Below are 26725 nucleotides of genomic sequence, written 5' to 3'. Positions count from 1 at the left end.
GTTAAACTGTAGATGTAACAGTAAAATCGAATATTCATTGACATGCAAGAAACAGAAAAGACTATTTGCTCATCTATGCATATTTATTACATCAATCATTGATTTTGATTAAACTGAACACGTCATTATTCTATAGGTTTATACAGTGTTGCACTGTTTTTCTTTGTTCTAGCACTCCTCTTGCCAGATTCTCACTCACTATTTTTAAATATATTAGCTGACTTTTGTGTATGACTTTTGACAACCATGTAATTTTTGAAATGTAAACCTTTCAACTCTACTCTACTAACTCTATTACTAGTCCTCCAATAGTACTGGAGCTGGAGAACAAGAAACAGTACATCCTTAAAGTAACACTGAAAATGTCTCTGAGCTTAAATTAGCATGAGCGGAGAGTGAGGGCTGGATACTTTTTAAAGTGCAGTCAGGGTGTATTTGATGCTGCACGTCCTTCTGTAAATAGGCTTGATTTAGCAGTTGGATTGAAGATTCTCTGTTTGTTGAAGGCTCTTCTGTTTATGCCTGTGCTCGTTTAAGCTGGGATATGATTCTTACACAAGCACACTCTCAGTCGCAGAAAATACACGACCTCATTGTCGAGGAAGCCACAAAACCTAATTATCACAGACAGACAATGACTGCATCACTTACACAGCCCTTCTTTTCTGGGTGGGAAGGTTAATTCAGTTAACAGCTGGCAGGCTGGGGTTTGACATGACTCTTCCATTTGTTTTCATGTTTTTTTCTTCTTCGTGCTTTTGGTTTTCCTCCTTAAAAAGCGAAGCAGCAGCTCATCTTTTGTGTTTTGTTATCGCTTTGCTTTTGTTGCGGTGGTCTTGTCCTTGTGTTCACACGTAAGCGCAAATATACATGCAGTGGACGGCAGCAGGCTAATTCTAACACACTGACTTTGACAGTTGGTCAGAGGCAGAGGAGTCTGACGAAGACATCAGGAGGTACTCGCTCTTCTTCTGGTCTCGACCTCAGAATGATGTGACCCTTTGACCCCTCAGTCTCACCTCCTCTTCTTTCTCCTCTGCTTCTCCTCCTCTTTCAGTTTTAACCCCATTTGTCAGTGTTACTGTGCCTCAGAAGAAGTTGCCATTTTGCAAATAGCCAGGTTGTTGTTCTTGAACACATATATATATAAGCTGTCTTTTCTATACCTATATAAATAAATATTATATAGTGTTAGTCATAGACAAAAACCATAATTCTTTAGTGAATACACAGCTTATAATACTGAAATTAAAAAGCAATGCAAGGTTGCCAGTTTATTAATGCAACATTATTTTACTTTTATTGATTTTTTCTTTTGTTTTGTAAAGAGGTAAAACGTCCAGTAAGCGTTTCATTATTTTAACTTTTTAAATACAGAGATTTTCTTTATCTAATGCTTATGAGGACTTGAAATGTGATTGAAGTTAAACCTGAACCAAGTTCAGTAAGACAGCAGCTTAATGAGGAACCACAGATGGATCACTTATTGGTTTATTCTTTCTTTCTTAAATGATTTTGCTACATCAGGTCATATTGTGTGTGTTCAGGACCGTCAGCCTTCAGAGAGTGTTCTGCTCATTGTGTTGCTTTTTGTTCACGTGCCGTCTGTTGTTTTTGTTTTTATTGCTGGGAGTCATTGGACCCCCCCATTCAAAAAAACAAACAAAAACCAAACAAACAAATAAACAGACTATAAACAGACTTTCTGATGCAATTGCGATATTTCTGCTAGAAGATAGCACCAAATAAGAAAACGGGAGCTGGCCACTTTATTACTTTTTTTCTCCAAAAAAGTTTATTTATAATAGCAGTTTGTTGACAGTGGCAGTTGGATGACAGACCTCTCAATCTAATGGCTTCAGATCGAAAAATATACATGTGGTGACTTTGAGGAAGACTTTGTTGGTAAGAAGATTAATTTTCTTATGATTTGAGGGTAATATGATGGTTATAGAATAAAAATTGTAGGCATGCCAACAGGTTCAAAAGAAAATTTTAATTAGAACTTTTCCCCCTTTTTTTGTCTGTTAATTAGTCCACTGGAGCCTTCTCATTCCCTCAAATGGGCGAAGCATTTTGTGAATTTTGTAAAATCTAGATCATAAAAATAAATAAAAGTATTAGACTTATAACCTTGCTAGTTGATTTAAAGTTTTAACAACAAACCTGTGTCAGAGGAACAAGGCCAGAGAAAGAAAAACCACAGCTGAAGGATACCCCAACCATAAATATGAAAAAATTAGATGAGAAATGGGATTTTTTTTGACAAATTGTTAGATAATTAAAAAATGGTATGCAAAAACTAGAAATGTTTGCACACTGGTGACTTTCATTTTCAGGCTTTGAATGGTGTTTCCAGTTTTGGACGTACAACAGCATATACTGGGATTATTTGCTTTACATAATCCCATCAATTACTAAGTTTAAGATGAAATCAGCAACTGGGAGCAAAGATGTATTGTTCCCTCTTAGACAACCTCAGGCACCCCTTAACCAACACCTCATCACATGTAGACAATCAGTAATTAAGCCTAAGCAGCACCCAAAGACTCCTTACACTGCCACCTCAAGGAGCCAGCTGTATAATAGACTTTCTAACAGGGTCTATACAGGGAGTGCAGAATTATTAGGCAAGTTGTATTTTTGAGGAATAATTTTTATTATTGAACAACAACCATGTTCTCAATGAACCCAAAAAACTCATTAATATCAAAGCTGAATGTTTTTGGAAGTAGTTCTTAGTTTGTTTTTAGTTTTAGCTATTTTAGGGGGATATCTGTGTGTGCAGGTGACTATTACTGTGCATAATTATTAGGCAACTTAACAAAAAACAAATATATACCCATTTCAATTATTTATTTTTACCAGTGAAACCAATATAACATCTCCACATTCACAAATATACATTTCTGACATTCAAAAACAAAACAAAAACAAATCAGCGACCAATATAGCCACCTTTCTTTGCAAGGACACTCAAAAGCCTGCCATCCATGGATTCTGTCAGTGTTTTGATCTGTTCACCATCAACATTGCGTGCAGCAGCAACCACAGCCTCCCAGACACTGTTCAGAGAGGTGTACTGTTTTCCCTCCTTGTAAATCTCACATTTGATGATGGACCACAGGTTCTCAATGGGGTTCAGATCAGGTGAACAAGGAGGCCATGTCATTAGTTTTTCTTCTTTTATACCCTTTCTTGCCAGCCACGCTGTGGAGTACTTGGACGCGTGTGATGGAGCATTGTCCTGCATGAAAATCATGTTTTTCTTGAAGGATGCAGACTTCTTCCTGTACCACTGCTTGAAGAAGGTGTCTTCCAGAAACTGGCAGTAGGACTGGGAGTTGAGCTTGACTCCATCCTCAACCCGAAAAGGCCCCACAAGCTCATCTTTGATGATACCAGCCCAAACCAGTACTCCACCTCCACCTTGCTGGCGTCTGAGTCGGACTGGAGCTCTCTGCCCTTTACCAATCCAGCCACGGGCCCATCCATGTGGCCCATCAAGACTCACTCTCATTTCATCAGTCCATAAAACCTTAGAAAAACCAGTCTTGAGATATTTCTTGGCCCAGTCTTGACGTTTCAGCTTGTGTGTCTTGTTCAGTGGTGATCGTCTTTCAGCCTTTCTCACCTTGGCCATGTCTCTGAGTATTGCACACCTTGTGCTTTTGGGCACTCCAGTGATGTTGCAGCTCTGAAATATGGCCAAACTGGTGGCAAGTGGCATCTTGGCAGCTGCACGCTTGACTTTTCTCAGTTCATGGGCAGTTATTTTGCGCCTTGGTTTTTCCACACGCTTCTTGCGACCCTGTTGACTATTTTGAATGAAACGCTTGATTGTTCGATGATCATGCTTCAGAAGCTTTGCAATTTTGAGACTGCTGCATCCCTCTGCAAGATATCTCACTATTTTTGACTTTTCTGAGCCTGTCAAGTCCTTCTTTTGACCCATTTTGCCAAAGGAAAGGACGTTGCCTAATAATTATGCACACCTGATATAGGGTGTTGATGTCATTAGACCACACCCCTTCTCATTACAGCGATGCACATCACCTAATATGCTTAATTGGTAGTAGGCTTTCGAGCCTATACAGCTTGGAGTAAGACAACATGCATGAAGAGGATGATGTGGACAAAATACTCATCCATCCATCCATTCGCTTCCGCTTATCCTTTTCAGGGTCACGGGGGGCGCTGGAGCCTATCCCAGCTGTCATAGGGCGAGAGGCGGGGTACACCCTGGGGAGAACATGCAAACTCCACACAGAAAGACCCCGGCCTGATGGTGGAATTGAACTCAGGACCTTCTTGCTGTGCGATAACAGTGCTAACCACCGTGCCACCGTGCTGCTTACAATAAGCGGAAATAATTATTTTAATAGTGGTTTAGGTTTAGCAAATACTCATTTGCCTAATAATTCTGCACTCCCTGTATTTCATCTATACCTCTGAATATGCACAATTTAAGACAGTACAGTTCTGAGAAATGGCTGAATTCGGGTATCCTAAACGTTTATATATATTACTTACTATACAGCCAGATATGGACGAGAAAAAAACAACTTTTAGAGACAAAATATTAGAAAACTGTCATCATCACAGCTCTCTGACCTCATTAACGACTTCACACCAGAGCGGGTCTCAGCTCAGACTCCCAGCAGTGGTTTTTGACGAGTTGATGTTTGTATTCATGATTGTGTTGCTGTAGATGATGTCATGTTGTTTTTTATCATTATTAACTGTTGATAATTTGCAGCTCATCATTAACCTCATCCATGACCTTCATATTTATCCCTCATATCTCACAAGTTGTTTTTACATTGCAGTGGAGTTTGACAGATTTACAAACATAATCCTCCCTCTCTTCCTCCTCGTTTTGTTTTTGTTTTTATGTTTGGGTCCCACTTTCATAAAGCTGATCAGAACAGGAGTACTGATCTTATGTTAGCTTTAGCCTTTAGATACAGCAAAAAGCTACATACTGATAACTGTAAATAAAGCTGCAATGTTGTATTATGGTGCTGAATTCAATGGAGAGGTTTTAGAGAACAAAAAGAAATTCCCAGATTAAACTTAAAAATTTATATTTAAAACGTAATGTTGGAATTAAACACTAGTATTTTTATTTGTTCAAGAAACAATATTGCTTTACTTTTTTTAGGTTAGCTTTTCCTTAGTGAATGACTTATTATATTAATAACTAAATACTTTAACAATCATAAGGATGCTGAACTGTAAGCAACATTGCTGTGAAGGTGGATCAGTATTTCTGCTCTTTAAAGCTTTATGGATGCATGACCTGCATTTTTTTACCTAGTATCTGTTTGCCTCTATTTCCTGTGGTGCACACAGCAAGAACAGAAACTCTGTTGCCTACGCTGCCCAGAAGTCCTGGCTGCTCAACGCTACTGTGGAGGAAAACATCACCTTCGGTAGTCCATTCAACAAACAGCGGTGAGAACCCCACAGCTCACAGTTACAGCTCACCTCAGCGGTGCTTTGTGTTCACATTGAGAGCTTTCCTGACATGTTCATGGGTGTTTTTCAGGTACAAAGCAGTGATTGACGCCTGCTCTCTGCAGCCAGACATTGACCTGCTGCCATTCGGAGACCAGACTGAGATTGGAGAGAGAGTATGCAAGTTTTTAATTTGCCTTAAAAAAAAACAACATAATCACATGAAGGGATTTAATTTATCTGTTTCTGTGTCAGGGCATCAACCTGAGTGGAGGGCAGAGGCAGAGAATCTGTGTGGCCAGAGCTTTGTACCAAAACACCAACATCGTCTTCTTGGTAAGCTTAAAATTCCCTTAAACTTTCTTTTTAATGTTCAAAACATTGGAAACTCTTCTGAGTTCTGTCTTTTTTTCTTTTTTACAATGTGCAATTAGAATTTTTTTTAATGTAAAATAAAGACTTTTACTCCTAATTTGTAGCCAAATTAGATAATGCCATTTCTTTACAAGATTAAGTTCTGTAGTATTCTAATCTTCCCTTTTTTATATAATTAAATGTATCATGCAGTGATGTATTATGTGACACACAGTACATTGTGGCCGTTGGGATAATGACAGTGAATGCTGTCATTTGTTTATCTGGCTGAGTAGTTGTGTAATTTCCTGCTGCCACCTCGATTTTTAGTCCATTAGCAAGCATACATTCCTCATTAAAATCCATCAGTGGAATTCTTTTATACACTCATGACCCTTTGTAATGTCTACGATGGTTAAGAAAAAAATGAAATGTATAATGAGGAGGGAATGTTTTTCTTTTGTGCTGTTCATATCTGATATCAGGGCTGGAATATATGCGTCATACACTCCCACATCCCACAGCCATAACACAGGCTTCATTAACACAGTATAAAACACATTATAGCATCCGCCGTCCTGTTAGCACAAAGATTAATGGACATCTGGCTGTTATCCCGAGGAGTTTAAGTTGTGATGAAGAGCTGGATATAATCAAAATTATCTCAGAAATCAGGTAGAACAGGTAGTACAGAGACACAGGGAGAATTTACTAACTTTTACATGGTGCAACTAATCATTTCTGCTTGGAAATTTCACATTACAGTTTTTTCCATTGTTTCATAAAGTATAAATATCTATTTACGGATTTACCTTTATTTAACCAGGAAGTCTAAGGGAGATTAAACGTATTTTCCACAAGAGGAGCCATGCAAACCGAATTTATATAAAAAATACAACAAAAGTACAACATCTACATCATGATGTACAATATACTAATACCTACCTGCCTCCACATGCCTCCTTTACAGCATTCCTTATGATGGAAACTGAAAGCTTGCTTAGGTTTAATCTTTGGGCAGGGATAGCTCAGTAGGTAGAGTGGTGGCCCCATGATCGGAAGGTCGGGGGTTCGACTCCACTGAACGGCTACCCTGATGTACCCCTGAGCAAGGTACCGTCCCTACACACTGCTCCCCGGGCGCTGCACTGGTGGCTGCCCACTGCTTCACTGGGTGAATGGGTTAAATGCAGAGGAACTATTTCCCTATGGGGACTAACATGCACACTTTACACTTCTGCAGATTATTCCATGTCCAGTGTTGCAAGGAAATGCTGTACATAAATAGACTGAAAATAGACTGTACATAAAAAATGTACACATGTGAGATCTCCCACTGGTCCAGGACCTTCTGTTTTGAAGCCTCGAATTGAACAAACTGACAGTCAACATTTTGGTTTCCAAAAGCTTGAAGTGATGACCTTTTGACATCACAGATTCATCCAGCCAACATAGATACATGCTAATAAAAGCTAACAAGTGGACAAGGCGGCAGCCAAAGCTACTTGGCAGTCAAAGTAGTCTCTCCCCTCGTAATGGAAATTTAAAGACTGAATTTCAATTGGAGAGTTTTTGTCCAGCTATCATAAAGAGAGAAACTCTCCACAGAAACCAAAATCATCTTTTGTGACTCCACAGCTACTTTTAGGTGCTCCCTTGTCACAAGGGGTTACCAAAGCAGGTAGCCCCCAAAAATGCCTTTGCAGATATAACCCCAAAGGGGATTTGTGCCTTCAGCCAGAAGCAAACCAGTGACTTTTTACAGTACTTGCCAAAAAATATGACACCTCTCAACTAGCTTTAAAGTTAGCATAGTGTATGGAGCAAGCCATTTGAGGAACTGCATATTCTTGCACTTCCTGTTGGATTCATTTTCAGGTTAGAATCTTTCTGTTTGATTTTTAAAAAACTTTTCTCATGGCAATTTTTTTTAAAAAAAGAAAAAACAATCAATGGTAATTTGTACAGATAGTACAAAATAGACTTTTCTAAGTAAGGGTTTGAGCATTAAGATATAGACTATTGTTTATACTCAAGAGACTTTTATCCACCACATCTCTAATTAAGGCTTTGTCTGTCATAAATCTGATATACATCAGATTTGCTTTTCATTTGAAAATAAACTCAATTTGAAAGTCTTTTATGATCATAAATACTTCTCACAAAATGTGATCCTCCAGGTATTCACTTATGAGAGTGAAACATGACAGAGCAGAAGACATATGTGTCAGTGTTACAAATGTTAGTTTAAACCAGTTGATTACATACGTATTCAGGACTAAACATTTTTAAAAGTGAATACGTATAAAAGCATTTCAGATTGAGAAAGTCATTCGTTTGTCAGATTAACTGATATACATGCTTCTCTCTTAAATCTTGCAGGATGATCCATTCTCAGCACTCGACATCCACCTCAGTGATCATTTGATGCAAGAAGGAATCCTTAAATTTCTGCAGGATGATAAACGAACCGTGGTCCTCGTGACCCACAAACTGCAATATCTTATACATGCAGACTGGGTAGGGCCTTCTGTTTGCAGGAAAATACATGTCATAAATTCAGTTTTCATTGAGCCTTAACATTATATTGTGTGTTTTGTCCAGATTATAGCAATGAAGGATGGTACAGTCCTGCGAGAGGGAACTCTGAAGGACATTCAGACTCATGACATTGAACTTTATGACCACTGGAAAACCCTGATGAACAGGCAGGATCAAGGGCTGGAGAAGGTACGGTATAAATCTGCAGCTGTCTAAGTGTTTAGTAAAGCTTTCTGTCTACTCTAATGTTTCTCCTATTATATCCACTCTTCCGGTGTGTAGGACATTCAGCAGGACAGTCAAACAACACTTGAGCGGAAGACGCTGAGGAGAGCTTTCTACTCCAGAGAGGCCAAGAACCAAATAGATGATGAAGATGAAGGTGACAGATTCCTTTTCAGTGTAACTGGTTGAGTCATGTTGTCAGAGTTTCCTCCTGAAAAGACATGATGACACATAGACATAGTGCCATCTTAGGGTTCATTGTCAAAGTTTGGTGGAGTGCTTGTTTCTCCAAAATATTCTAGATTTACTGTAGGAAACATGTTAGTACTCAAAAGTCCTTCTAGTATTTTAATTGAATGTAACTTATCACTAATTAGCACCATGGCATCTTCAATACCATCTGTGATGATTAAAATGGTTAATTTATAATCACCTTAAAATAAAAATGATATCTTCTAAATGGGATTTTATTCTAACAGAAGAAGAAGCCGAGGAGGAAGACGATGACAACTTTTCCACGACCACCAACAGAAGGTCAAAGATCCCGTGGAAGGTAATCCACTCATCTGCACAATGACATTTTCTCGTGATTTAAAGTGTTGTTAGCAACAACATTAACTGCCACAAAAGAAAAATAACCTCAGCTAGTTTACTGGACAGTTGTTTGGTGTAGTGTTAGTTACCTGCTACTATTTTTTTAGAGGAATAACAAGTTTGACCGACCAAATAACCAGTGACTACTGCTTTTCTTACTATGATCCATGCTGCTCTCTCAGGTGTGCTGGTGCTACCTGTCTTCTGGGGGGTTCTTCATGGTCTTCCTCATGATTTTCTCTAAACTCCTCAAACACTCCGTCATTGTGGCAATCGATTACTGGTTGGCTAACTGGACGTCGAAAATCAATAACAGTGCAGAAACAGGAACAGACATGTATATTAATGGAACCAGACCCACCAACACCGCAGTGCAGGTACAATAAGTCTGTCATGGGTTTTAATGGGTTTTACTGGGATTGTAATTGGTTTTATTAGGATTTTAATGGGTTTTATTGGGATAATGTATTAAAATCACTTATGAACTGAATCTCCTGTTGACTCTCTGAATGTTGCAGAGAGCATAATAAGGGAAAATATATACAAATTAAATGTACATTTTAACTGAATGATTAAAAAAATCACAAATGCAGAGATCAGAAACCAGTTGGTGACATCACAGTGGCTCTATTTGTATTTTAGAAACATTTAATGATAATATTAGTTTCTGACATGTTGCTCTTGTTTCTCCATGGTGTGATTTCTGTCTTGTTGTGTGTCACCGGGGGCAGGACTCCTACTATCTGCTAGTGTTCATCATCTTGTGCGCGGCTGGAATCACTTTATGCCTCATCACCTCCCTCACTGTGGAATTTCTTGGTCTTTCTGCAGCCACCAACCTGCACCACAACCTCCTCAACAAGATCATTCACGCTCCCATCAGGTACATAAAACAGAACTGCAACAAGACCAGAGTAGACATCTGTAAAAAAGCTCGAAGCTCACATTTAATCTTTTAAGCAAACCTACGTCTGCTTTTATAACCTGTTGGAAGTTGTTTTTGTCTTTTACATGCTGAATTCTTAGTCTTTTAATCTATATGTGTTTACTTGGTAGTAAAGGTGTGTGTAAAAGTTGTATTTTTTATTTTACCTTTACATGGGAGCTTCTTGATATGTGGATTAACCTTTTTAATAAATCTGCTGGCGGTTTTGATCCAGCACCTATGTCATTGTGCCATATGGCTCACCTATGCCTGTAGGAAGTGCCCCAAATAATAATAATAATAAGACTGGCACTAGAAGACGCAGAACTGAGCTTTTCCTGAATGGTGTCTTGGGTCACCCCTAACGATGGGGTGAAGGGTGCAGTCATTTAGACTACTGTGCATCAAAAGGTAGTTTGAACTTCTGTGCAGGCGTTTTGGGTATGTTAGACTTGGAGGAGCAAGGACATGGATGAATTATCTCTGGGCTGGGTTGGAAAATGCCGCAGTGTGCTGTTGGAAGAGTAATATGTGGTGATGAATGGAAGAGAGTCAGGGGAGCGTTGATTGTATTTCCTCACATCACTTTTGTAAGTGGTAGAAAATCATCAGAATCAGAATACTTTATTGATCCCTAGGGGAAATTATGTAAAATGGATGGATGGATCCGCTGAACAGTGTGTTTTTGAGTGTGACTCGGGACTTTGGCGAACCATCCTCACACTTGAGCCGCATCTCTAAGGAAACAGTTGAGTTTTGTGTGTGTGGCTGCACTTGTCCCGCTGTTCTTCGCTCATCATCGGTCTTCGTAATTGATGGAAAGTTTTCTGTTGCTCTTTCTGCAGACTCCCTCTCTTTTCTTCAGGATTACATAACCCTTATTTAAACACCTCTCTCCACAGGTTCTTTGACATCACTCCTTTGGGGCAGATCCTCAACAGATTCTCAGCTGATACCAACATCATCGACCAGGTAAACTGATGAATTTGCATAAGAGATAATGGACTCGAGGCCCATGAGGAAGCGTGTACACAACTGCTGCACTGAACAGATGTTTTAATTATTATTCCTGGTTAGCCGTCAAAGTGAAGTTGTGATTTGTTTGTGTTTTGCTAAACTAAAAGAAGGAAGCAAACATGACTGAACTCCCACTTCCTCATTTCCTTTCATTGTAGCATATTCCTTCAACGCTGGAATCTTTGACGAGATCCACGCTGCTCTGTTTGTCAGGCATCGGGGTCATAGCCTCAATCACTCCTATTTTCCTGGTTGCCTTGGTTCCTCTGGCTGTGGCCTTCTACTTCATTCAGAAGTATTTCAGAGTCGCCTCCAAGTATGTCCACAGTGTATTTGTTGTAGCTGCAGCGCATAATTTTTCTATCTAAACAAATCAGGGAGTTTATTTAGATGCAGTGAGCTGAATCTCCTCACTGCAGGAAACAGGAAACATCAACTTGATGATTTATGGGAACATGAATTCTGAATGAGTACACCAGAGGACATCATGCAAATAGGATTCAGTGTGTAATATGCATGTGTACACTTGTGCATGGGAGATTTCATATGAAGTGATATGCATACTGTAAAAACACCTCCTCTCAGGGACCTCCAAGACCTCGATGACTCAACACAGCTTCCTCTGCTCTGCCACTTCTCTGAGACTGCAGAAGGTCTCACCACCATACGAGCTTTCAGGTACACGCTTGTCTTTTATGCACTGAAATTTGCAACCCTTGTTTTTTTTCTAAAAATTGGTCAAAAAATGTGAACGACGATTTTACGGCTGCTTGTTGTGCTCTGCAGAAGATCATTCGTAAACAGAAGAAATCAAAACAGTGGTGAATTTTTTATATTCTTCAGTTCAAACTACTAAAGTTCAAACTGGAAATCGAGACAAATACAGAAGATAGAGTGTATTGGCATAGCTTTTGTAAAAGATGTACTTCAGTCATGTTTTACAGGCATGAACATTTTTTCATGTTTATTTTAATGTTTTGTGTCTTTTTTTCTTCTGCCTGTGGTAACTTGAGTTGAAAACAAGTGAACTTCTTTTAAGTTCCTGAAGATGTTTCAAATCTCAGGTTTTTCCACTTCTGATGCCACATTTAGATAAGAGGTAGAACATCGTCAAGAGCCTAAAAGAAGTCCACTTACTTTCATGTCAAGCCCATTAAATGACCTTGACCTGGATGACTGAGAAGCTAGACTGGCACTGTAAGTCAGCGGTTCTCAAAGTGAGGTCTGGGACCCGCAGAGGCCCAAAAAAGCTCACTGCATAATTTGCTATGAATCGTAAGTTTGTGCTGTATTATTACAAATATAAAGATGGAGACATTTTATACCAATGTTTGGGCCCAATAGACACTGATATGAAAATAGCAAAGTACAAGTACTTTGTATATACCTATAGTTTTCAGGCATCTGTACTTTACATGACTCCTTATTTTTCGGACATCTTTTTGATTCCTATCGCTAAATTTTAACACAAATATCTCTACTTTCCATTCCTTACATTCTCAATACAGACGCATTACTCTAGATTTATCACATTTAAGGGTAGGTACTGATTCTTTCTCATCACTGCACACCTTCCAGACTTCCAGCCAATTTTAACCTAAATAAAGGGAACAATAACACATAAAAGACAACTTTACTGGTGTATCCATCATTGCACATGACTGATCTAAAACATATAAAAATGAAAGAGGCAAAGCAAAGACATAAAATCTTTCTGCAATGAGAGAGGAAATGTGCTGTTAGTGACATTATGAGAGCAAATGAAGACACTGGGCAGCTAGCTTTGCTCAAAAACAACTCGTAGAAAGAACGATTTTTTTACTTTTGAAGAAAAGTTAAATCAGTACTATTGCTTCAGAGGAAACTATAGTATTGAATAGACCAATCACAACACCTGTGGGTTGCGTCAGTGTGACGTGCAGTTCCATTTCTAGGCAAGAATACATCATGTTATGGTGTAGGCTACAGCTCCTTATCCAGCTAGCTATCTGGCACGCGTAGCCAGGGCTTTATCTGCTGCAGACCGGCTTTGACTGGCTTTTGCATTCAGTCCTTCACAGGCATCACCTTTGCATGCCTAATTCCAAACTTTGAAGTTGAGTCCACACAGTGTGACTACAGAAGAGATCTCCATAGAAAACACATGACAGTAAATGTGTACATAAACATTTGGTTCTTTTGCATAACTTTTGAAGCTCTTTTCTGAGCTGAGTGGTTTCGTATTTCGGGCTGACTGATAGAGCGAAATGACTGAGTTTGTGAAGTTATTGAAGATGATCTTTGCCTGTGCAGCAAGGCTTGGAAAAATCTGGAGACCGTTCTAATGGTCATCAAACACGTCTTTATTGAGGTGTCAAAACACTTCATTAAGGGTACAGGGAAGGTTGTCTTCATTATGGAATGAGTTAAAGTGTCCGTTAGCACTTTTTATCCTGTCACCTTCCACAGTAGAGCTGTTCAGAGCCCTTTAGATTGATAGGATTGCCGTCTTTGCAGCTCTCTGGTAAGCTGTCACAGTTTAGGTTTTACTTTCAAACATTTTGTGTTGTGCTTTGCTGCCGTTCCTGTGGCGGTAGCGAGAGAAGTATCTTCTTGTATTTCTGTATTCAGCCTCGTTCCCATCGTCCGGATAATCCAACATTAAGCAGCTCTCACACTTTTTTCTCCTCGTTTCCCCTGAGGACTTCCTCTTCCTAACACACACAAATATACAAACACTGAAGGACTCACACACACACAAAAACAGTGAATCTGGTGTTGAGACAGATTCTTGGCAATCGTGGGATAGTTCCCATTATCGTAACCACTGGTCTCCTTCCAAACCACGTCTGGTTTAGATGGCAGTGATTTACTACTGAATACAAACAAAGATAAAACTTTGCTGCCGTTCCTGTGGCGGTAGCGAGAGAAGTATCTTCTTGTATTTCTGTATTCAGCCTCGTTCCCATCGTCCGGATAATCCAACATTAAGCAGCTCTCACACTTTTTTCTCCTCGTTTCCCCTGAGGACTTCCTCTTCCTAACACACACAAATATACAAACACTGAAGGACTCACACACACACAAAAACAGTGAATCTGGTGTTGAGACAGATTCTTGGCAATCGTGGGATAGTTCCCATTATCGTAACCACTGGTCTCCTTCCAAACCACGTCTGGTTTAGATGGCAGTGATTTACTACTGAATACAAACAAAGATAAAACTTTGAGATTCACCAGGCTGAAGTACAGTCGAGCTGCTCCCCTTCTTTCATTGAAAAACAGTGTACTTCTCTTACTTCCTGTTTGCGTTTTGTTTGTTATTTGTACTCCCTGTGTGAGTTTATTGTTTGTGTTCATTATTGAGGATTTAGGGGAAGATGATGTCAGCAAGTGATCAAAAGCCAAAGGCAGGAGGGCACCAGCAGTTCAGTGCATTGGTGAAGCCGTTAAACAACTGATGTGTCTTCTGTTCAATTACATGTTTGCTGCAGACACGAGGCTCGGTTCAAACAGCGCATGCTGGAGCTGACCGACACCAACAACACAGCGTACCTGTTTCTGTCTGCTGCCAACCGCTGGCTCGAGGTCAGAACGGTGAGAAACTCTTTTCATCGGACTCAGAAGAGGAGAAAGTGTTTGGTTATATAAATATGAGAGAGAGAAGATCTGAAGCTTTTGCTGCGGGTTGGGATTTGTTATGAATATGTTGTATTAGTGATATTTTGTTTCCTGATGTCTCTGCAGGACTACCTTGGAGCAGTGATTGTACTGGCAGCGGCGGCAGCTTCAATATGGAGTTTCCATTACGGGCTTCATCCCGGAGGTCTGGTGGGCCTGGGCCTTACCTACGCCCTCACTGTGCGTTTTCTCTTTTATGTACAGTTATTATCTTTTTTTTACTCTTTATTCAGTCAGTGAGTTGCCCTCCATTCGTAGTTAGACACTAATTTAAATTACTGTGTTTTAAAAGCAAGTTTTTCAAACCTAAATTGACGCGGGGTTACGCGGCAGAACAAACAAGCTGAGTTTAAATTATATTAATTACTATTTAATGGATCATTTGTGCTGTGTAATAAGTCTGTGTAAAGATTCATTCAAAGTGATGCTGACGTATAAATTTGATCTCCATGCTACAAAAATGCCTCTGTGCAGGTCACCAACTACCTGAACTGGGTTGTGAGAAACCTGGCAGACCTCGAGGTTCAGATGGCAGCTGTGAAGAAGGTCAACAGCTTCCTCAGCACAGAGTCTGAGAACTACGAGGGCTCTATGGGTAACTCAGTGTTAGGCTGATGGAGCAGATATAGCAACATTTTGTAAATGTTTATTGTGATTTACATCCCTGTATTCATCATAAGCTCTTCTTAATCAGAGTCTTTCTAAGAACTTACTCCTCTTTTCATCCTTTCTGGAGGTATAGACCTAAAATATATAAACTTACTTTGTGGGGGAATTATACAATCAAAAATGCCTTGCAGTGCCCTCCACATCCGTCTCCAGCAGCCTTTAATAACCAGACAATCCCAGTAAACATGCGAGTGGTTTGCACTGTGGTTTCCACAGTTCCTCCAGCAAACCTTTGGGCCTTTGGTGTCTATTTACTGCTCAGCTTTGACGTCTTTGATGGAAAAATGTGGCCTAAACATGGCGGAGTATGTCTTTAGATCTCCACCAGCAGCATCAGTATATAAAAGTGTGATAAAATTGCATCTGCAGTGCAATGGCACAAACTGTGGACTTTGTAAACACATTTAGACATCTGATGTTACACATGACACACACACACACACACACACACACACACACACACACACACACACACACACACACACACAAACACAAATCTATGTATGGTTATTTGCCAAAGGAATGGAGTGGACTGTGACTGTACAGTATGCATGTGATGTGAGTAGGTTCACTGTGTTCAGTGAGTGTATGTGTGTAAAACCTTTTTCATAGTTTTATCTTTTTTGCTTATGACTCCAGAAGTTGTGTGTTTGGGTTTATGGACTGTTTCTATGGCGAAATGCAAAAGCTGCTGGCATCTTTTTTTCCCCAGTTGAAGAGATGGCAAAACATGAACACTTCATTATTTAATCAATCAATAGCATAGTACCACTGAGAGTACTAATGCCTAGCCAGGCCAAAATTAAACCTAACCAAACCCAACCAAACTATTTTACATGTTGTACAAAACGGGAAAATGTTTCGCTGGTCAGCCAAAGAACATTTCTCCGAGGCAGAGCAGCTACAGTATTTTGGGAAACATAACAAAAACAATTCCTGAGCTTGATGAATGGATAGAAAGTGAAGGGATAAAAAAGGAGGCACGATGGAACGAGAAAATACTTTATCTCAAATTTAAACAAAAAAAAAACTGAAACAAAGGAAAGTCCAGTTAAGAACTGGCTCTCTGTCTGTATCTCATATGAGCATCATCCATCTGATTGAGTTTTCCACTGAAGTCTTTTTCTTACAGTAAATGACCCACAAAACCAAAGTCCTCACTGACATCATGGAAGCTTCCAGCAAACTGATAAAGGAGGATAAAGGAGGAGTAAGCTAAAAGCAGGACTATGAAATCCTTACCTTTCAGTGCAGTAATATGATCAATGCAGGACGCAGACTCAGCTTTTTTGTAGCATGTCATAGGACTGCTAACACGCAAATATTTTCTTTATTCTCTTTAGTTGACTGTTGGAGGCCAAAATCATAACTGATATTAAAATATGAATAATTGCCCAGCAGCGGTTTTATTGTTTACTGTAACTCAGGATGGAGAGCGTTTTTTTTCTTCATCTTTTTGTTTCAGTTAAAACAGTCCCCTTGGTTTATGACCAAAACAAACAGCACGCTAACACAGCAAAGTAAACTTGATCAGAACTACATCTTCTAAACTGTAACATGCTACCATATTAATTGTGAGCATGTTGGAATACAGAGGTTAGCTGTTAGCCCCCCAGAGCCTCTTGACCTTTTCCTCAGTGCATTAGTAGCACTACTGGAACACACAGCCATGGCCCAAAAAGTCAGCTTGCCCCTGTTTTAGTGCATATGTAGCACCAACAACAAAATGAGATGTGAAAGAGACAGAGGCTAAATAACGGAGCATAAAAACACCAGGGAGGAAAGAATTGTAACAAACATGTGCAAAAGTGATCAAAATGAATTAATAATCAGTTGTAAATAAGCAAATGAAATTTGGCTACAATATTATAGCAAAGACGTGTAAAAGAACAAAAAACAAAACCTGAGGCGCAGTCACTCTGGCTGTGATTGCCCTCTGCGGGTGATTATACACATCTCTGCCCAGGGATCGTGTTCCTGTCATGAACCACTGTGTGTTCAGGGTTGTGGACTCAAATGCAGGACTTAGGTGACAAAAACTGAACATAAGATGAGCATCTGAGGCTGATTAAATAACAAAGTTCTATAATGTAAGAATTAGCAGAGAGCAAAGCATCCAGGAAACAGTAGGAATACTTCTTTAGAAAACACAGAGAAACCCAAGCTGAAGGTACGGTAAATGGACTGGTCCTTCTGTAACACTTTCTTCTATACCTAAGGGCAATTTCATACCTGCAGTTCATTCAGTCTTGTCTGAATCAGTCGATGAGTTTATAAATTTATAGCTTATTTTGTTTGTTTTTCATGCAGAGAAAAAATTCAAGTGAACTTTGAGAATGCTCAGTCCGCTTATTGGCCAGATGTGCAGATGTGGGCAACAAAAGTAAATATGGGAATAAGGTGCTATGATCAGGATTATTGGAGAACATCGAGAATTCACATTCATTTCACCTAGTTGCTAGTCCATACTGACTTTTGCACATTTATAGTACCTTTCCACATTCCAGAATTCAAAGCATACGAGGCAAAGGGAAGTTTGTTTGTTTTTTTAGCTTAGACCTGCAGTGTGCACCTCTTAGTTGGTTCAGATCGAGGTCGGATCACGTTTACATCATAGATGATTGGTTTTTCACCAACCCCACTAAGATCCTTACTACAAAGGATCTTAGTGGGGTTGTTTTACACCTGAGTGCGATTACTGTGTTCACATCTGCACAAATGAACTGCACCATCGAGGAAAAATAAGTAGAATTCAATTTAAATGGACTAAACACAGCAGGTGTAAAAGCATCATAAGTGCTTTCTGAAAGAGGAAACAGGCGGGAACCAAAACACAGTTGAAGACAATCAATGAATCTGTGAGTGTAGAGAAAGGACGAAACACTCTTCACAAGGGAAAACTGAACTTTCAAAGTAAAGACAGGAAGTAACTAAAGAAACTAAAGAAACTAGACAGATATAAGGAAGAAAAATAGATGAGACAGAAAAAGGAACAGAATGGAAACACAAAGGGGAACTACACACAATCCTAAAGTCAACAGTAACTGAAGCTAAGAACTGAAATCTGGAAAATAAACCATAGACAATGGATAAAATAGGAAATTGCCAACAACTGTGTGAAAAGAAAACTACATACTAACAATAACAGAAACCTTATCCAAAGAAACAAACACAAATCGAGTTTTAAAGGAATTGTTATAGTTTACCAATGCTTACAGAGACTGATGCCAACTGAGTTCTGAAGCCTCAAAAAGCTACAACTTGAGGCAAAAATTAGTGTCATTATCAGATAGAGTACTGGATAGAGTCTGAATCGTTCAAAAACTGCAGGATACTTAGCAGTAAAATCCTGTGGCATATAATCAGAATTTCAGTAAAAGGTCCACTGGCTTTCACCCATACCATCCTGAGCACACCCAGTCCCATCTATGGGCAAAGTCTCCTATCTGTGGTGTTATGACATGGTCTATAGCTCCTGTTTACACCATCCAGGACTGTAACATAGACAGTAGCAGCTGTAAGAGGTCTGCTTTTTGTTGTGGTGTTCTTAAACTTCAAGAGCTGTTTTCTGGTCTGAAGGGTCTGAGAGTGAGTAAGAATTAAAGTTTTAAAAAAAGAGAGGAATAAACCACCTTCTGTGTCTCTCCCTACAGATGCCTCTCAGGTCCCTGAGAACTGGCCCCAGGACGGTGAGATAAAGATCCAGGGCCTGTGTGTGCGCTACGACCCAATGCTCAAACCGGTGCTCAAACATGTAAACGCATACATCAAACCAGGCCAGAAGGTAAATACTGATTCTGTGAGAAGAATGGAATCATTCAATCATTCAGGAGTTTTCATCTGGTAGGATGGTGGAACTAGATTTCCTAAAGTTAATAAAGTCAGTTAATGCTGGATGTGCGGAGGCAAAGCTCCCATTAAGTCTACCATCAATACAATTTTATTTTCATCAATTTTTAAGTGCCTGTCCCTTAATATAAGACAGCCCACAGGGACTTTACAGAGTTCTTCTTCACTCAGAGGTCTGACACTGGCGTACATGTCCATGTTATGCAGCATACCTTTTCTTAAGTTATGTCTGCAGGAGCAGTGAGTCACAGAGGTTTGCAAGGAACCGTGGGCCTCACTTAACACTGCAATGAAAAAGCAGTGTCATACAGACAGGAGAAAATTTTCCCAAGAGGCCCAATGGGAAGTTCAGGGGGTAGAGAATATTTACTCACAGTAATGACTGGAAGGACCGGAGCAGTTTAAAACCCCTGAATGATTCTTGGTTGGAAAGCAACTCCTTTTCATTTTCCTCAAAGTCTGTTGTTAGACTCTGAGCACCTCCTCCAAAACTCCAAAAGTGGAGAGAGTCCGTGTTACACCTATTTGAGTTGTGATTTTTTTTAGAGTCAGAAAAAGACAAAATGGGGCAATCGTGGCTCAGGGGGTTGCAAAGCTCATCTGTAACCGGAGGTTTGCCGGTTCGATCCCCCTGCTCTCTCTGTCCTGGTCGTTGTGTCCTTGGGCAAGACACTTCACCCTGCCGCCTACTGGTGTTGGCCAGAGGGGCCAGTGGTGCAATATGGCAGCCTCGCTTCTGTCAGTCTGCCCCAGGGCAGCTGTAGCTTGCCTCCACCAGTGTGTGAATGTGAGAGTGAATGAATAGTGGAATTGTAAAGCGCTTTGGGTGCCTAGAAAAGCGCTATATAAATGCAATCTATTATTATTATTATTATTATTATTAAAACATTAGTAAGCTTGGTTAGTGAACTGCATCTAGTTCATGTTGCAAACTAAGTAAATTACCACAAAAATCGGAGTGTTAAAATAACACTTAAAGAGTTAAATTTAACACTGGTCCCGAGTCTATTTGGTCCCATTCGGAATTGGTGTTAAATCAACTCTTTCTATAGTGTTAAAATTTTAGAGTAAAATTAACTCTAAATAGAGTAAAAATTTAACACTGAGTAACACCGCAGAGTGTTAAATGAACCTAACACTACTAGTAGTGTCATATTATTTACTCTAACATAGTGATAAATTAACTCTATTTGAGTAAAATTCCACTGATTTCTAACACTGAATTGAGTTATTTCAAGTTAACACTGGGGGTTCAAATAACTCTGATGAGAGTTGATGTTACTCTATACTGTGTTATTCATACACTTTTTCTTGTGAAAAATTAGCTCTCATAGAGTAAAATTTTTAATTAATTTTACACCAAGTAGTGTTACTAAAACTCTTCCTCTTCCAGCATGAAAACCTGGTTTCTAATAATGCTTTAAAATATAAAACAAGTAAGCAAAAACCAAAACTAGATAATACGTTTAACGGCTTTATTTTGATGTCAGGCTCAAAATATTAAAACATCTCATGTAGTGTACATAAAACACTACACACACAAAAACAGTCATAAAACACTTTAAAACAATGAATTTAGTTCGGCATAAAATGACAATATGGAACCACATACAGGGAGGAATCAGAAGTGCCATACTTCATTTGAAGATCAAATGGTTTGAAGTAACACAGCTCTTTTATGTTCAACACCTTCAGCACCATATTGGGGTGCATTCTGACCTTAAATGCATGATAATGGTCATCAAAACACAGGGTTTCCATCAGTTTTCCACAGAGCAATGCAATGTCATCTTTCACAACAATACTTTTGATCTTATAAAACACTGGAATCTCAGACACTACCTCTGTACAGATGATAAAGTCAGGGCGGTACTCTGTACCATGATGTTTTATCCACTTAGCTGAAAAAACACTGGTAGACAACGCAGCTCCAAATTTTAAAGCAATTTCTGGACCTTCTTTCAGCTCTCCAAGTGTCACCATCTTTCCTGGTCCTAAAGCTAATCTTTCGAGGCTAAAAGACTCCCAATACATGGCCATACAACTTTGGTGTTTCTTGGCCAATGTCATTGTAATGTTTTTAAAGCTTTTTAATTGCTTCTTAAAGAAGTTATGTTTGGCTTCGTAACGCATGCACCACATGTGCAGAATTGGGCCAATATTTCGTATACTGCGAGGGTAATGTATCATGAAGTGATGCTTTGGTAGGAGACTGAGTGTAGGAAATAACTGCTTAAAGAGCTGATGATGATCAATAATTAAATGTTTGAGGTAGATGGTCATACCTTCTGACAGCACTGGTGAAAACACAATATTGACAATTTGTAGAAGCAGAAGTAGAAGATGCCAGTAGCTATCACCCACCTGTACCAAATCGCCAAACATCAAAGGTACATTACGCAATAAGCACCAAGATTGAATTGCATTTAGTCCTAAATCATTACTGCCATCAAACAACTTTACCCTTGGTGGGCGATTTCGCTGCTGATTGAAGCCATAGTCAAAGGCATGTATTCTACCAGCAAGTTGTTCAGCACTTAGGAAGTTCTCCTGAATGTACTGCAGCACAAGTTTCACCTCTAACTGAGCAACTCCCTCCAAAATGTCATGCATGATATCTACAGAAAAATTGTTGGCTGTGTTGAAATATTTAAGTGAATTCAAGAGACAAGTGCGTTTCACACCACATACATGAGGTAGCGTAGGATCTCTTTGTACACTTTCACAGTGCTGCTTATGCATATCAAGAGTTCTTAGTGCAACACCAGAATCATCTTCACAGAACACACTTTGAAAACAATCCTTCTCAAGCAGACAAAAACGACAACAATATCGAGCTGCAAATGATTCCACGAACCCAAACAGACTATGCAAGCCAAGATTGTCCCCAGTGACCTGGATTACAGTGCCATGAACCAAGTGTTTAAACATGGGAAGTTTCAGTCCCTCTGTCTCAAGAACTTTCAGATCATTGACAAGTGGCTCAAGGATTGAATTAAAGCCATAACGCTTTGAGTCTTGTGCATGAAAAAGAGCACACAAATGAATATTGACCAACAACGAATTAAAGATTGGAGGAAAATTCCTTAGTGTAAAGTATATTGCACCTAATTTATGTACACCCTTTTTAGAGCCCAGGGGATTTGCAGTTTCAAAGTCATCATAAAACAGTTGAATTTGTAAGGCATCTTTTTCTGCAGAAAATAGGGGACATCTTTTAACATAGGCAGCATCGATTAAGTCTGCATACACACCTTCTCTGGACATATTCCTCGACTTGAACATGTCGACAACATGGTGGTTTTGAAAGATAGTTTTCAGTGTTTCCAAAATAGGAACATATGCAAACCTATCGGTTACAATGACTTGATCAAAAGTCCCTGTGATCTTGTTTCTTCTACTGTCAAATCTTGTGCCAAGCACCATTTCAACAGGTTCAACAGTTGCCCATTTTTGTTTAAAGTGCCTATTTCGTTTAGCTTCTGAATTTAACAGTGTGAATGGGTTTTCAAAGTTTTTGAATGACTGCTCTAATTTCTTTTTACTTGAAGTGTCCTGTGAAGGTAAGCTCTGTAAAGCTGCATCTTTAGCCTGAGTATGAATCTCAAAAAACACTTCCTCCATTGAGGAGACAAAACTATTCACAGTAGATTGGCTTAATCCAGCTGCCCTGAGCTGTGCAACAGTAGAGGCACACATATCCAAAGTGCTCTTATTTGAACTTTTCAACATTTCAGATGTTGTGGGTGTTTCTTCTACATTAGTTGACACCACCTGCCCTGTAGTGATAACTTCTTTAATTGCCACATCAGGCTGTAAATTAACATCAGTGTCAGCCTGTTGGTCGAAATAGTTAAGGTGTTTGGTATTTAAATGTTTTCTAAAACCTGAAAAAGTGCCAAACACACAGCCACAGTCACGCTGGGCACATTTAAGGCGAAGATTTCTTCCAGGTAAGTAACCATGGACTAACCGTAAATGCCTAACAAGCATGTTTGAACCAGTAAACTCAGCCTGACAGACAAAACACTTCATGATGGAGAATTAACCTTCAAGCCCTAACGAAGCAACCTTGTCCTTATTTCAGCAACTCTGGGACTTTCTTTGATTTTGCCAACATCTATATTGTACACAGTGGTTTGGATGAATGTGTACATGTTGTGAAGCATGGTGTTGTAAGATGTGCCAAACACAAAATGTGCTTTAAACAGTTCATCAAAAGCACCAAGTGAAGAGGTAGACTTGCATGGTATGGCATTCTTGTCAAGAATAATGAAGAACTGGTGGATGTCATGCTTTTTCACCCCAACAGCCAGGAGGTAGGGTTGAGTGCTGGTAGTGATGGCATCAAGGTGCTCTTGGATATTTGTTCCAGTCTGAAAAGACAAATACAGACAGGCAATAAGAATCAAGTGTTTCTTAAACTGGTAATTCATACCATAAAAATAGAAAAGAAACAAACCTTCTTGAAGACCACAAGATGCCTTTCTGCTTGAGAAGCTGACACCTTTCCTGGTCTCTTCCGACCCTGACCAGATGGTGGAATCAAATGTAATAGCAATAGAATCGCTGAGAGGTCACTGTCCCAGCCTGAAAAAAAAAAAATTGGTTTTATAATAAAGTTGAATCATCCTCATCAATAACAAATTTCAATGCATCTGCATTGACAAAATGTTTGAGTAGACCCAAAATACAAAAGGACAGCTGTTCTGTGACAAACATTATATATCCTGTGAATGTTCTAATTAAAGAAATAACAGCTCACCAATGTCAGCATTAACTTCAGTGGCATCCTCAGGAGAGTCAGCTGCCAGCAAGAGTTCTTCCAGGTCACTGGTAGAAGGAAGCTTTCTGCCTTGTTGGATAATCTTTCTTTTGAATGTTGTTGGCCACCTCTCCAGCAACCTGCCTGATACATCCTCACCAAACATCAGTACAAAATCCTGTTCGATCTGTAACAGGGATAGAGAACAGAGAATTATATCTGCTATCTGCAAAAAATAAAATGTGTTTACATTGTCAACGTAATGAAAAATATTCACCAAGCCTTTGATATCTTTGAAACGTGGAAACACAGACAGTATGTTGCTTGACAGCAGGGGGTCAAGGACCATGTTGTGTCGATAAACAAATGTCAACTTCATCTTCTTCTTGACTGTGTCTTCATCAGCTGAATGTTTCATCAGAGAGATTGCTTCCTTGCACTCATCCTCACTCAGCACGTTCTCTGTAACAAACTGCAACTCTCGTCTGACAGTTGGTCCACCACACTGGTCTTCACCCGATGATCCATCTCCTGGTGCTAGACAATATGAAATACAACTTTATCAAAACTAATAATAACATTTGATAACCATTATTAATACAGAACCATAATTTGGAACTGTATTATACGTTTCCACTGAATTATAAGTGTTACCTCCAGATGTTAATCGCCTCTCTTTAGCAGTGCATCTCTGTATGGTTTTAATCCTCCAGGCCAAGTACCCAGTGCCACTCTCGCCATCATAATAATGTTCCTTGGAGAGTGACATATACAGACATTTTGTTTATTAATTTATCAGTAAGTTATGTGACCATGAACAGTTGATAAGGACATACATTTTGGCAGGATTTAAAATTTTGATTTTAGTTGTATCAGTTATTGCTGTTAGCTACTTACATAGCCATTTTTTGAGTACGGGTCACTGAGGTAAGGGAAAAAGGTTACAATTCCTCTGGCATACATTTCTTTTACCTGCCGTGGTGGTGATGTACTGCAAGATCAAAAGGAAAAGAACTAGTCAGCTTCGCTGGAATTAATAGAGATTTAAAATAATTTGAAAATGATAGTAAAAATCACAGGGCCAGAAATAAATTACCCATTTTTTTCTGTCATGTCAGCTACCAGTATGTTGACCATTTTTCTTCTGGTTTCATCCACCAGGGACTTGGTCCAATTGTACTCATTTATTATACGTTCTCCACCAGGTTTGCTTGTGAGAATGGATTCCACCAACTGGAAAACACAATAAAAACATTCTACATGTTGATATAACCACTACAGTTCAGAACACTTAAACTACAAACAAAAAAGACACTATTAGAAGAATGTGGAAATCTGTTAACTCTTACTTGCTTAGCTTCTGCATCCAGCTTCTGACGTTTCCTCAAAGGGCTGTCTGAAAGGATGACCGTATCCTGTGAATCTGATGAATGTGGCGATGATAACTGGAACTGCTCAGGAGACACTTCTGCAACAGATGTTTCCAGACCTTAAAAATAGGAGCAAAACAAATCAGTTTACATGGTCCCTCCATAGACTCATTTTATACACTCTTTGATTAAACAATGTAATAATGACACCAAAAAAAAAAAAAAAAAAGACATCCAATGAAACACAAATCACTCAAACAAACCTGTTTCATATTTGATGGTTAGTACCCCGGTTGAGGGATCTGTTACTATATCCTCAAAAACATCCTCATCCAACTCAGTCCCTGAACTATCAAAAACTTTCACTCCTTCTGTTACGGCTGGCGCACCAAACTTTGCAAATGCTGGAAACAAGCACACAAGTTTGTGTAAACAAAAAGACATGACATTTAATGTTTTGTAGCTTAAAATGAAGATCATTTCAAGATACTCTTTCAAAAATGAGTCAGATAAACAAAGCCTAAATTATTAAGCGCCTCTAACATGCTTGATAAGTGGTAGATTAAAAGGAGTGACACTCACATTATGCAGTTTTCCCCCCCACTAAATATACATTCATAACTAAGATGCTTCCAAAACACAGATCATTTTCAATTAATCATAAAATGCAGTTTGAAGAGACTAAATAACAAAAAGAACTTAAAGCCTCTTGTACACCTTTTTAATACAATGTTGGTTTCTTACCGGCAATCAAAAACTCCTTAAGGCTTGGCTCAGATACTCTAACAAATTTCTGCACACCTCCGAGTTTTGCTTTAAGCAGCATGCTTCCTGTAGACAGTAATTTCTTATAGTCAGTGCTCTTCATTGAACTACAGTAAACAGAAAATGTGAATATTAAAACAGTCCCATAAACAGCCTTGCAATGTGATTTCTTACACTGTATGTTACTTTTATGTCAGTGTAACAAGGTGTCAAGATATAATCCTCAATACAAAACTAAAATAATAACTACTACTTTTTACCATTTGTCTGACCTAACTTAGCACTAGGGAGCCAGTATTTTGTTCATCTTTAGTTTAACATACTGAACAGTCTGGTAACCAAAATGGAAAAAGCAGCAGGGTAACTTTTGTCAATACCATCAACTCACAATAAATACAAACGCTGTCATCTTAAATTCAAACTACTAAAAAAATGCATTAAAAACTGAATCCTGGACATTTTGGATATTTTATCAAGCTTATAACACCTGCTGGTTGTAATCCTGTAACTGTAAAATCGCTGAAGACAGCCG

The 26725-nt window shown here is 39.1% G+C and overlaps 2 protein-coding genes across 7 annotated transcripts in view; one reads left to right on the top strand and one right to left on the bottom strand.

Moving 5' to 3' along the window:
- abcc9 (ATP-binding cassette, sub-family C (CFTR/MRP), member 9) overlaps positions 1-26725 on the top strand; it is an 85980-nt gene that overhangs the window by 38401 nt on the left and 20854 nt on the right. For all 5 annotated transcript variants that reach the window (XR_014906987.1, XR_014906986.1, XM_085375340.1 and 2 more), the window contains 16 exons: positions 5356-5457; positions 5552-5636; positions 5716-5796; positions 8197-8334; positions 8419-8544; positions 8638-8737; positions 9060-9133; positions 9357-9551; positions 9906-10057; positions 11002-11071; positions 11275-11432; positions 11702-11794; positions 14589-14691; positions 14842-14955; positions 15250-15370; positions 19098-19228. Coding sequence is in view for 3 of the 5 variants with exons in the window: in XM_085375340.1 (XP_085231466.1) it covers positions 5356-5457; positions 5552-5636; positions 5716-5796; positions 8197-8334; positions 8419-8544; positions 8638-8737; positions 9060-9133; positions 9357-9551; positions 9906-10057; positions 11002-11071; positions 11275-11432; positions 11702-11794; positions 14589-14691; positions 14842-14955; positions 15250-15370; positions 19098-19228 (1843 nt within the window). In the remaining 2 variants the exon portion in view is untranslated. The remainder of the gene's footprint in view (positions 1-5355; positions 5458-5551; positions 5637-5715; positions 5797-8196; positions 8335-8418; positions 8545-8637; positions 8738-9059; positions 9134-9356; positions 9552-9905; positions 10058-11001; positions 11072-11274; positions 11433-11701; positions 11795-14588; positions 14692-14841; positions 14956-15249; positions 15371-19097; positions 19229-26725) is intronic.
- On the bottom strand, positions 23352-26269 carry LOC146614985 (uncharacterized). 2 transcript variants are annotated; one of them, XM_085375343.1, is made up of 10 exons: positions 26173-26269; positions 25692-25832; positions 25408-25547; positions 25155-25291; positions 24951-25049; positions 24713-24831; positions 24336-24595; positions 24059-24245; positions 23756-23883; positions 23352-23669 (listed from the first exon to the last, which is right to left on the bottom strand). In XM_085375343.1, exons 1-10 carry the CDS (start codon positions 26252-26254, stop codon positions 23352-23354), a joined length of 1611 nt encoding a protein of 536 aa, XP_085231469.1. In that variant the 5' UTR covers positions 26255-26269. The 2 variants fall into 2 exon arrangements, with proteins under 2 accessions (XP_085231469.1, XP_085231470.1); XM_085375344.1 differs by having other exon boundaries at positions 24713-24812; positions 24956-25049; positions 26173-26254.

Source organism: Diplotaxodon limnothrissa, linkage group LG17, assembly GCF_057381915.1.
Source record: "Diplotaxodon limnothrissa isolate DT_005_m linkage group LG17, D_limnothrissa_male_GT1.1, whole genome shotgun sequence".
Taxonomy (NCBI): Eukaryota; Metazoa; Chordata; class Actinopteri; order Cichliformes; family Cichlidae; genus Diplotaxodon; species Diplotaxodon limnothrissa.
Note: the sequence above shows the minus strand (reverse complement) of the source record. Positions and strands in the feature narration are given on the sequence as shown.